The 12532-nt window shown below is 34.1% G+C and overlaps 1 protein-coding gene across 2 annotated transcripts; it reads left to right on the forward strand.

Moving 5' to 3' along the window:
- Positions 1-581: 581 nt before the first annotated feature.
- LOC130623776 (E3 ubiquitin-protein ligase RNF34-like) lies at positions 582-9456 on the forward strand. 2 transcript variants are annotated; one of them, XM_057439299.1, is made up of 5 exons: positions 582-630; positions 5312-5384; positions 6844-7500; positions 8552-8909; positions 9204-9456. In XM_057439299.1, the coding sequence occupies exons 2-5, from the start codon at positions 5328-5330 to the stop codon at positions 9389-9391; spliced, it is 1260 nt and encodes a 419-aa protein (XP_057295282.1). In that variant the 5' UTR covers positions 582-630; positions 5312-5327; the 3' UTR covers positions 9392-9456. The 2 variants fall into 2 exon arrangements, with proteins under 2 accessions (XP_057295282.1, XP_057295281.1); XM_057439298.1 differs by lacking the exon at positions 582-630 and having other exon boundaries at positions 5010-5384.
- Positions 9457-12532: the final 3076 nt, after the last annotated feature.

Consider the following 12532-nt stretch of genomic DNA (forward strand, 5'->3'; position numbering starts at 1 on the left):
TCAGTACCGATATAAGTGTGCATGTTTCTGTCTGTGGGTAAAGATAGCAGGTGCAAGAAGCGATGGGGAAATCCCCCAACTCGTTCCCAGGGCATTTTGCCTTGTTGATATAAAGTTGATATCGGCGAAAATTGTTGGCCACTCCTTAATAACGGCTGAGGGGCCACAGCCCTGGAGACGGGGTCGGAAATCTCCGTGGACTTTGTCACTGGTTTACGACTAGTCTTTTAAAGTATCAAACAAGGTTGTTTCACGACAACGATATAGAATAAATCCTGTCTTAGGATCCTCCAACCAAATTAAATGAGAAGGAGAAAAACACTCCGTTCGAGTGTTTGGATTAAAATTCAGAAGACGATTTCATTAATATGACACAAGAATTTCATTCCCTGACAAAATACAAAACTAATTATTTTAAATAAACTCTCTCCCTCTCCATTTAAAGATAGAAAATTAAATAAGGCAAGAGACCCTGGTAACGAGATGATAGAAGAGGCAAAAAATGCCGTTTTTAAAAAGTAATTTGATGACTGTTTAAGTAAAGAACGAGCCTAAAGTTATAAACAAGGAATTGTTTAAATGAAACCAGGACAGGTAGCTAGAAGTACCGCAGTATTTTGGTCTTGATATGTAATTAATACTCTTTTATCTTTTTTATCATAGTTATAAATCTTGCGTAGCATGCTTGTTTTTTTTTTATTGCGTTACAATATTTTTATGCCACTTTAAATTTTACCGAAAAATGTCCATGTACTGCAAAATACGAAGTTTAGAAAATCTGATTTATAAAAATTCGTCTGGGGTTTCAATTTGGGATAATTTCTTGGCTTCAATAATATTTTTATTTTTATGCATATATAAATATATACATGAATTTTTGGACAGTGCAAAAAAAATCTATTTGTGCTAATGTATATTATTTTTTATGCAGTAGCTAGCTAGCTATTTTAGTGTATAGCTAGAGCATTAATTTTCACAAAGGTTCAAATTCTTTCACAAATTACAAGAAAAAATTAAAAACTTTAGGTCAAAATATAAATGTGTGTTTTTTTATGTGAACAGTATATATATATACATGGTTTGAGAAAACTTGATTCACAAAAAACATTGTTACAGTAAGAGACTAAAAGACACTAGACACAGTAATAAAAGACACTAGTTTCTTAGTTTTTATCTTTCAATATCTAGTTTGTATGTTGAAAAAAAAAATTGGATTTGGGTACCACAAAATAACAGTGGCTGGGAAAGCTTTTTTAAGTATGTTTTTAAAAAATTTATAGCTATATATATGTTCTGTTTTTACTTCTTGGTTGTGTAGCTATATGACTGAGCAACTGAAATTATCCAACATTGCAGACTAAAAAATAGAGAGGATCCGAAACCATAATAACATAGTTTTAAGAAATAAAGATAAATCTTTGTAAAATCAAAAAGAAACGCTAGTTTTGCTACAGTATGGGAACTTTTAAGTCATGAAGTTAGGTAGTTGGAAAGTTGGTAGCCAGTGAGTTAGTGAGTTACTACTATTGCTACTGACTAATTGGCGATACTGCTCTCCTTCTGTAGACCTGTACATTTAAAAACAATAATAGCTATTTAATATATAACTGCTAACTATAGTTGTCTGGTATTATGTAATTAAAATCTTTTTTTACTTTTTTTATTTTAAGTTCTGTCTACATTTTCAACTTTGAACTTTTATTAACTGGAAAGTGTGTTTATCTCTTTTATTTCGATATTCTCTATAAACCAAACTTTGTGGCAGTTAGAAACAATTAAATTAAGAAAAAAGCAGAAATTAATTCTCTTCTGCATCATGTAAAGTGCTCAGGCAGAATTTTGTTTAGTATCATTTAGTGTTGAACACAATTTAACGTATCCTATAAAGAAATAATAAGCTCTAAGAAAGAGAGTAGATACGACTTTCAACCATAAAATTTAGCAACTCTTATATTCTCCCCTCAGCAATTACCTTAGTACCCAACTCCAAGAGTTGAAATTTATACCTATTCTTGTTTTGTTAGGCTCATGTCATATGTACATGGTTAAAAATGTATAAATAACATACTGTGGCATTATTGAAACTTCTGTGCGTCAAAAAAAACACTGGTATTCTGTGGTACCATGGTAGTCTGTGGTACTTCTACCTGAAAGCTAGAGATAGATTTGACGTGCATATTTTGCATGGCTAGCCTCAAAAATATCTAGGGATATACCCTTTCTATTATTACCTGGAGGGGCCATGGCTTTGATGAGGAGTCCTGGAGTGCTCTTTTTAAGCTACGCAAACTCCCTAAGGGTCGGCGCCCTACCAGAAAACTCCCTGCAACATCCAGCTAGCAGGAGTTTCCAGTCATCTCTTATTAGGACGAGTCTAATTTATGATCTCCATATCCCCTTCCTTAATGTGAATAAGCTTGGGTACAACTGATGGGTGAAAATGAAACTGATTGGTAAAAAGGAAACAAAAACAAAAGAGATAGCTATAAATACCGTATATGGAATTTTGCCTAATGTTGCCAAGTGATTTGTTGATACATGACAGTTTTCTATTTTTAACGGTGGGGTTTATCCTGGTTTTAGGTTGGGTTGCTTGGAATACAAATTAAACGTGTGATTGGTATGTTAATAAAAAATTTAGCTTCAAAATTTAACAAACATCGGACAAAATGAAACATTAAAATATGTTATATATTATATAGATAATCGTACCAGATTGTCCAAGTATGAAACTGGATAAACATAAAATTGAATTTCGCAAAACACTTACTGACTTGGATAAGTTTATTTTCTCTGGTTGGCAAATTTAATGCAATAGTTGAAACCATTTACAAGTCCTTTTCTTAGGATATAACAATTATGATTAGACAGAAAACACGTCATTCACCTCATTTAACTTTTTCTACCTGATTTAAATTCCACTTCTGCATTTTCCACATCTGTACCCAGGTGATTCTCATAGCGCACCAGCAATACCAGAGCAGCGTTTATGTATATACCCATGTTTTAGGCATTAGCACATGGCCACCTAACATTTTCTACCCTGATCGGTTTTTTTAACATTTTCTACCCTTATGTACACCAACTTTTACTCTAAAGAACTGCCTATTTATTTTAACGCCTAACTTAGGGTTTGCATACATAGCTTGAATGGTCAGAACCACACATTTTTCAACACCAACCTTTCGCAATGCCCAGGTCAACAAATGCAAAATTCAAATCCTTCTTTTTACCCAAGTGTATTTCGTGTAATTGACGTACTAGAATAAAAATTGTGTTAGTTATACTAAGACCAGTCATAAAGCCAAGTTGCCTACTGTTGATATCAATTTGTTTCCTGATGACAACTTCAATGACTCGTTCAACAACTGTCAAAACTTGTACCAGCAGTTTTAAACCTCTGTAATTGCTGCACTCGGTTGCATCCCCTTTCCCTTGAAAGCGATCGTAAGAAGGTAAAACATCGCCGTAGATCGTTTAAAAATGATAAAAACGGGATCAAATATAGCCATAGTTGGTTTTGAAACTATACGTAGTTTTATCACCCCATTCAATGGAAGTGAGAAAGAAATGTCTAAAAATAGTTTCAAGCAATTACTTTATCACTTTTTTTATTGTTTTGGGAGAACAATTCACTTCAGAATTCTTTTCTAAGTTCGTTTTAAAAGTTTTTTCTGCATTTATTTCAAAATAGTTTCGGAATCGTTTCCCATTCATATCCCATTTGCTTCCACTTCATATCATTTTCAAGCTTAGAGTTTAAAATAAAATTCAATCGTTTCACAATTGTTTCAAATCATTTCACCTTCATTTCATGAAACCATCCGTAAATGATTTTAGAAAATAATGATACAATCTCAAAGCGATCATAATCGTTTCAATTTGTATAAAACGTGTCCCTTACATGCCTACGTTTCATAGTCTCTTCAATTCCCCCTCCACGCTTGCGCATAGATCCTACATTCAGAGTAGCTGTGAGTAGGCAGTGAGATTTTGCTTATTGTCAATCTAACCGACCCAAGAATGGCCCTACCGGTTGCAACACCAACACTAGATGCAGTGGCCCTGGTAAACTTGTTTCTATTGTTTGTGGACATGATCATAAGTTTGAAGAAAAACTTTTACGAATGAATGCCCTTCCTATTTTCAACCTAGGCCAACCGGGATATGAGTCTCACCAAACTTATGGCCAACAATTAAGACAAACACTAAATCAAGCCAAAAACCACTTCCAGTTCAAAACAATCAACAAGGGTATACATATTTTTGAATAGGGCGGTAATACATTCGCCCCAATGCCAGATCCCCATTTGCTTCAGCTAGTTTCAGTCACGCGGTCAAGGACTGACCTTCGGGGACGTGTGGTTGACTTAAGGATGGCATGCTCTCTTTTACGCAGGCAATGCACACTTTTAATGTTCTGCTATCACCCTTCTTGACCGCCTATAAAGTCAATGCTGATAAAGTCATTGTAAAAATGCACTTAGGCAGAAGAACAATGGAAATGATATGTTATATGAATTTCGATATTGTCAGCAATGACACGTAGATGCTACAAGAATTATTTTTTAGAAACGAAGGGTTAAAGAAATTTAAAGGTAAAAAAAGAATGACATCACCTGTCTGTTCCCAAGACGTTTGGCCTCAAAGCACATTGTAATGGCTTCATTCATGTAAATTAGAGTTAAATTAATGATTTTGACGTCAACACAACTAATGTTGGTCAATTACATTCCAGACATCCACTATTCCTGTCTCAGACACAGAGCAGTAAGATATAGCTATAATAGCTAAAGCTAGCTAGATTTATACATTCTGTAAAAAAAATATTAGCATGCAGTTCCAATCGCTAAATTTAGAGCAGATATGTTTTCTTAAAATGGTATCCCACAACAGGTGCACAGGAAAATTTTGGTCATATTGTGCACCTGATTGTATGCGTCTCTGTTACTTGGGAGCTGTGTTATGACTATAAATATTTTTCATGTTATGACTAAAATGTGTTTTAAGGGTGATATTTTTCCAAGAGTTCGGTAACTTAACCTAACCTTAATGTTTTAAGCAATAATAGTTACAATAGACAAGACCTTGTAATGTCATGATATTGTATATTTGCCACATTGTTGTAATATTTTGTGTATTAGAATTACCAATATTGTTTGTTATTGTTGTCTTTCTGAGGATTGCAAATACTTTTTCTGTAAAGGGTATTGCAATGTGGTGTTTTATAACAGTGCATATTGAGTTTCTGAGCTAAGCTGGTCTGTATTTTTTGATATTGTCTGTTATTAATCCATATTTATTCTTTCAGATTTGTGAAGTGAAGTATGCCAACAAAATTTTGTAAAGATTGTTCTCTGAAACTTGGATTTTTTAAAAAGAAAGTAAGTAAAACACTATACATTAGAAATACACAATATTCAATCCTCTATGTGAGTGATCGAATAAGGTATAATAGTTAGGAGATAACAGAGACGTTGATCGTTAGGTATATGATTTGTGCTGTATTACACACAGTAAAATGAACTTTACATGACATGCATTAATACTATAAGCACCAGGCTTAGATGTCATCTTTATAAACCAGAAACCAAGGCAATCAGTGATTTGAAACTTTTTATATGTTGTAAAGCTTAAAAAGTTAATTAACATTTTTTTTAAATTTTTTAAAAAAGCTTTGTTCTGAAGATAATAACATTTGAAGATTTTGGAATTTGAAAACACTGTTCTGCATAATGTCATTTTGACCTCAGAAAAATTGTTAATATTGTTTTTGACATGCAAAATGATTATGGGTGTAAACTTTACAAAAATCTAACGGTTACATAAACAAAATAGAAAAAAGAACAACAACAATCAAAAATTCAAAATGATACTAGTTCCAGAGCTTTTGTTTTTGTGATTAACACTGTTTACCAATTGCATAAAATTTGCAACAAAACTTGGCACGAGTTGAATACCCTTTCTAAATCCCATAAAGGGATATTAACACAATGATGTATTTGCATGCCGTATAAAAGTTTGCAACCGAGATTGTGACGTCATGAACCAGACACAGTGAGGTCTATGCAAATAACCGAGGTTGCTGTTTTTCAATGTAGTCCCCGGATAAACAGTTTATAAGTCCTTTATTACCCGGTATAACCTGATAAATGCATTGAAGTAAATCCAAGTCATTCAAGTCACAAAAACATTATCATCAGATAAAAAATACAATGCAACATGTTTATGTGACATTAGTAAATGTATATAAAGTAGAAGAAAAATAATTTGATGTAGTTTTTTTTTAAACGCTGCTGGGAAAGTTAAGTTCTACTGTTTTGGTTGCATTTTTGCAAGTAAAACACAACCACTCTGATTGTGTTTGTTGTAAAATTAACAAACAAGCTATTGTTAAAATTACGACCCGAAATCAGCACTGAAAGTTTCTTATTTATCTTGATGCTTTAGCATCTGGTATCTTATAAAAAAACATTAGTATACTTTGTTTTCAGATAAAATTGATCCCTTTTATTGTATACTGTATGGATATTGTACAGCGTTTAAATTTCACTAAAGTTTGCTTGCTTTGTTTTACATTGTAGCGGTTTCTTCAGTAAAATAGTGCCCAGTATAGGATAAAACAGTTCATATTTATCAACTGATCTTTTGTGTATGTTTGTAAAACCAGATTTTTATCCTAAAGATATGCTTGTGACAAGATTGTAAAACCAGGTTTTAATAAATAGAGAAACGTCCAATTTGAATTTAAATTTATCAATTTTTCAAATACATTTACCAAAAAAAAAAGAATTTTTTAATCAGAAAAGTCTTATCAATTGAAATCTAAATTTTGTTTTACAGGTTCAATGTCGATTATGCATGTACCATTTTTGTGACCAATGTTTTTCAAAAGTCAAAGCAAATGAAGCCGATTTATTGTACAAGTTAAAAAATCTCAGTAACCCAGCCTGCTTACAGTGTATAGTGCTTGGACACGATGTCATAAAGCGAGAAGAACTCTTCCTACTTGCAAGTAAACATCTGACAGAATTCCTTAACATGAAGAACATTTCAGTCAACAACTGCACTGAGAAATACCATTTAGTTGATTTGATTATGGAATTTGCTGAAACGAATGGATATAAAAGTGGACATGATATTGAAAACGAAATAATGCGTAAACAACATATTGAGGAGTTGCGACAAGCAGAATTTGCAAGACAACTTGAAGACCAACAACGTCAACGCGAAAATGCACAGACCTTGGACAATGATCTGCAATTAAGTGATGACACTGTTGATTCACCAACAGCTAATGTTTCTTCTGTACATGAAGACAATAACTTTAATTTAGAGAGCCGTATGTATCAAAATGAACAATTCTTTAATTCCAATTTTGCCTCTGAATCTCAATCAAATAGCGTTGAAGCTCAAGGTGAGGCAACTTCAGAGAACGTAAATACTGATAGGCAGGAAAATATTGACGCACCAATTGATCTGAATAATTCATGTGAAGAGGTATATATGTATTTTTCTTTAAGTAGGAATTTCTGCAGGACAAACTTTGCAGGTTTGGTAAATATGACCTGTTTTAACGAAAACATTCATTTTTGAGATTTGAAATTGTTTGCTTTAACATTTTCAGTGCTCAGTGGTGATATTTTTAGTAGGTGACAACAAATGGGTCAGTGGAAATCAGGGCTGGACAAAATAGTGCCATTTTCAATTATTATTATTGATTGACAGATGACTAAGAAAGCGCGTAATGGTCAGAAAGGTGATTTCAAAATTTCAGCAGATATGAAAATATCAACAAAACAAAAAGAGAAGAAACTTTGAGTTAGTGGCAAAAAATAGGCATAACAAATAATTAGAGCTGCTAACAATTTTGACTGGCAAATTTTAGTTTAATAAGTTATAGGCTTCTCCAACTTTTAGTATATGGTTGCCTTCTGCATAATTCAAATGAACCTAAATTTAGCATTGTTTTCTAACGGGAAAGTATTGTGCTTAGCACCACAGGTAAGATTCTTAAAAAAATATGTTCATGTAGTGTATAAAAATATCTAAAGCAGTAAAAGATATTTAAGAATTCGAAGAAATACACTTCCTAGTCTTTCTTTGCAATTTTCTTTTGCTACTTATTTTTTCCTCTTATACTTCCAATGACTGTCATTTTTATAAAACTAGTCGATGACTTTTTAATTATCCCAGATGCTATCCACCTAGATCAATTTTTTAGACATCTTGAGGAGGAGGTAATATTCTTAATTACTTTGGAAGAAAGAAATTAGGTCTGTTCTTATATTGATTTCAACAATAATATTTAATAATGAATTGCCTTGGTGTTATATAATCTAAGTAGTTCTTTTTCTGTACATCAAGGCTAACGGTAGTATTCCCTCAGATCCCACCTTCCTTTACCCACCACTATTCTGCCCCGAAACGATTTTCACAAATGCGGGCCTGTATTGTTTTTTTTATCTCTTCCCTACAAAGAATGCTGTTTGATAGCAGTTCGTACAGTGACTGAAAATTGTATGATTTTCTCTGCAATTCTTCTTTGTAGCCGGCTTCTTCACAACAAGATTTGGAATTTAATAACGAACCTCCCTTACATCAGCAGTCTTCACACGCAGACTCGCAACCAAGCCAGCAGTCAACTTCTAGTAACCAAATACCGTCTACATCTAACCAAAATAATTCTAGTCAGACAAGCGATTCTGATCAACGGTTAAGTCAAAGCAATGGTTTATGGAAATCAATCGAGGACGTGACGAACGAGAAAGAAATCAAGTCCTTGTCTATTTTGCAACTGAAACAAATCTTAACCGCCAATTTTATGAATTATCGTGGCTGCCTCGAAAAAGAAGAGTTGGTTGATAAAGTCAAAATGTTATACGCATCCACCAAAAAAGTTGCCCTAGGTATGTTTAATTTTGGACTTTACATTTTTTTTTAATCTTGACGGCGGATCACGGAGAAAACAGTCTCACAGCCACAACTTTTAGGACTAGGTTAAAGAAAATAGATCCGTATGTTTCTAAAAGAGGATGGATTGGCTACTCAGCGGGAACGAACGTAAACCATCTAGGTCTTTTCATTAGCCATCAATTGCAATTATTTGGCAAAGCAGGGTTTTTAAACGGGTGGTGGGGGATAAACTTGCCTGTTTCACTTTACCATTATATGGCGCTACTGAACTATACTCTTTTTTGCAGGTGAAAATTCCACGACGAGTGGTCAATACGAGATAGACTTGTGTAAAATATGCATGGACCATGTAATCGACTGCGTTCTTCTGGACTGTGGTCACTTAGTCGCCTGTACAAAGTGCGGCAAACAATTGTCACAGTGTCCTATATGTAAGGCGTTTGTAGTACGCGTCGTTCACGTCTTTAGGGTGTGAAAGAAGAATCTAGAAAATCTTATTTTATTTAAAGAATATATGTATTATATAGTTTTGTAAAGCCATACGCATTTAAGTATTTTGTAAGTAGCATTTTTCTTTTGTGTTTCTTTCGTTTCTTTGATATTACCGTATTCCGTCTGTCTGTTTTTGCGCGAGATTATTTTAACTTTTTCTTCCACGATCTTTATAGTGTTAAATAATGCAAACATTTTTGAGATCTTTAGATGAAGTTAATAAAGCACACTAGATTAACGCGGATTCGCGTTATTAAATGGCCCTTATTAAAGTGTAACTTAAATATACAAGGCGTTAAAACAGTTTCTAGTTCTAGTTCAAAACTTGCAATTAAATTTTAAATATATATTTGTAGCAATTGCTATATAGATCTCACACACACTATGTTCTCCTCGTTTGATTGACACAAAACACTTTAGTATCGTCCTGCTACGGTTTACTCACCAATTGAAATTAAGCAGGGGGGGGAGGGGGGGGGGGGGGGGCTGTTAGTGGTGTGACTGTTTTGAAAAATTTCGTAGTCGTTAATTTTGTGCCTTGTTAAGTTTGTTTGATTAAGGTAGATTGCGAAATTTAGGGAGCACATATGGAATAGTTTTTCTTTTTTTTTGTTGTTTTGTCGTTGCAATATAGATTCTAGCCGGCTACGAATTTGTCTGTGTGTGTGTGTTTTTCAGTTCTTACTGTTATTTATTTTCGTGTTTTGTTGTGTATATTTATATAGGCTGCTACACAATTTGTTCTTAATACTAAAATCACTGTCTCCATAAAAAAAAACTAATTAGATATCATCTTTGTAGAAGCATGTGTAAAGATTGATAAATTCTTGTATTGTTTATTTTTGTGCACATAGGCTTCTGTTATATTATCTTGCAATTGTGTATATTCGTTTAGAAAAGGGAGATTTTTTTATTTTGTTGTAGCTAAATCTTACTCAATAAAAATATTTTACGGATTTTTAAGATCAGTTTTTTTAGGCTGTGTGACATCTGTTCTAAATTTTCTCTGCGCAGCGACTGCTGTGGTGTCCAAATTTGGTAGCCTGGATTATCTGTTTCAGCGCAAAAAATGCCTTAGTTATAGCATTCGAAACTATGTCTTGGACCATATCCAATATTGTGCATTTCACCAAAGCGACGCTTTTTCTGGTCAAAATTTTCGCTGATTTTTTACTGTATCTTCTAGATACAGAAACAAAAGTTTTGCGAAGGGATTGGTATTTCCCTGAACTATTAGAACACGTATATCAGCCTCATTAAATTGTTGCAAATAAATTGGAGAGTTTATGCAAAATAATTTCCTTTTGTGTCGCTTTTTGTTGAACGCTGTACCGAAAAAATGCAAGAACACGTACTTTCGTCCTCCTTCTCAGAGTTTTCTCTTGATGTTAGAACCATTATTGGTTGGCAGCTTTTAACTTTATATTACCGTTAGCTTGATTTTTGTGTGAGGCGTTAATTCCAAAACAAACGGCAAGGAAATGCTTTTGTGATAATAGAAAAAAGGTGAAAAATTGGTCAAATTAACGAATGTTCGAGTTACCGGAAGCTAACTGTCTCTCATCTTGGAATTAATTCAAGACATTTGCCTTCAATGAAAGTGCTACAATCTCTTGTTTGTTCAGATAGCGATGCGCGGTACAATTTTTTTCAGGTGTCTTACTTTTGGTTAAATAATGTCCAACCTATAAACTTTAAGTTTTTCTTAAATTTTGAGATACTGCCTTCTTTGAAGATGCTATAAACAAAAGTCAAACTCATTTACACAATGTGCAAATTAAGAGTTAATTTTTGGCGAATCATTTCACGCTATCAAAAAGCAACGATGACAAAGTGCCAGTACCAAGGCTGTCAAGAAAGAGTTGCCGTACCGGCAACTAAGATAAATACAAGCCTACCAACTGGTTGCCTAGTCTTGTAGTAGAGCGTTCGCTTCCAGTGTGGGAGGTCTTGGGTTCAAACTCCGGCTGAATCATGCTAGAGACTATCAAAGTGTGAACCTCTCATTTCTGCTTAGCGTTCAGTGCGAGGATAGGATTGATATCTTAAGCGGTTGTCTAGTTAAGCAATTGCTGTGCTTGCACGACGTTTGTAGCTTTATTGGGTGTTTTAAGTATACTGAGACCCCCTATGCAGGTATTTTAATTTCCATTCTTACTAACAATACCATTAGAAACTGAGGCTATGCTGGGTAAATAACTGTGGATACTAAATAATAATGATAATGCTATATCTGACATAAACAAAGTATATACAGGCTTTATGGCATATTTTTCTTCAAAGCAATTTAGCGACGAAATAGGCAGCTACTTAAAAAATCTCAGTTTGAAAGGTCTTGATCCACCTTTTCTGCTAAACATCTCTTTCTCACGTAGGATGTTTATTACACATGTGTCGCGACCTTAGGAGATTAGGAAACAAGCACTGCGGTATGTACACTGTTCTGATCCAACTACGGACACCGCCTAACCTTGGACGCGGAACTGGCCTGTCATAAGACAGGACGGTCTGTCAAAAAACCAGTTAGTGCATTTTTAGCTGGGATGGCCCATCTAATGAAGGGGCCGGCCCAACTTTGGACAAGTGCATTTAAATTTGTCTTAAGTTGGTACATGCCCAACTATTGACAAAGGAATCTCCTGCTTTTAAGAACCGTGTCATCGGATTAGACAAACTCAACTGTACACAAAGAACTCTTGCAATTTTAAAAAAATTGTCATAACATGGGACAGCTATTGACAAACAAATCCCATGCTTTTATAAGACTGGCATAAAATTGGACAGGACTAACTATTGACAAAGGACATTCGTGCATTCAAAAATCGTACTAAAAAAGGGACAGGCCTAACTATTGACACTTTTTAGAGACAGCCACAACATGGGTCAGTTTGAAGACTCCAAGAATAAAGTTAAACCGTGTAACATGGGCAACGCACTATTTCGAATTTAAAAACATTTGAAGACAGGCCTGAACAAACTGTGGACAAATGCAGTGTCTATAGAAGAGGACCAAAGAAAACACAAAAATGTATGGAGGAGAATAAATCATGATTTCTCTAAACATAATCTATCTATATAATAATACGCCAGTTCCGTGTGTCTGTAACAGGCAAAGTGGATATGT

Source organism: Hydractinia symbiolongicarpus, chromosome 13, assembly GCF_029227915.1.
Source record: "Hydractinia symbiolongicarpus strain clone_291-10 chromosome 13, HSymV2.1, whole genome shotgun sequence".
Lineage (NCBI taxonomy): Eukaryota > Metazoa > Cnidaria > Hydrozoa > Anthoathecata > Hydractiniidae > Hydractinia > Hydractinia symbiolongicarpus.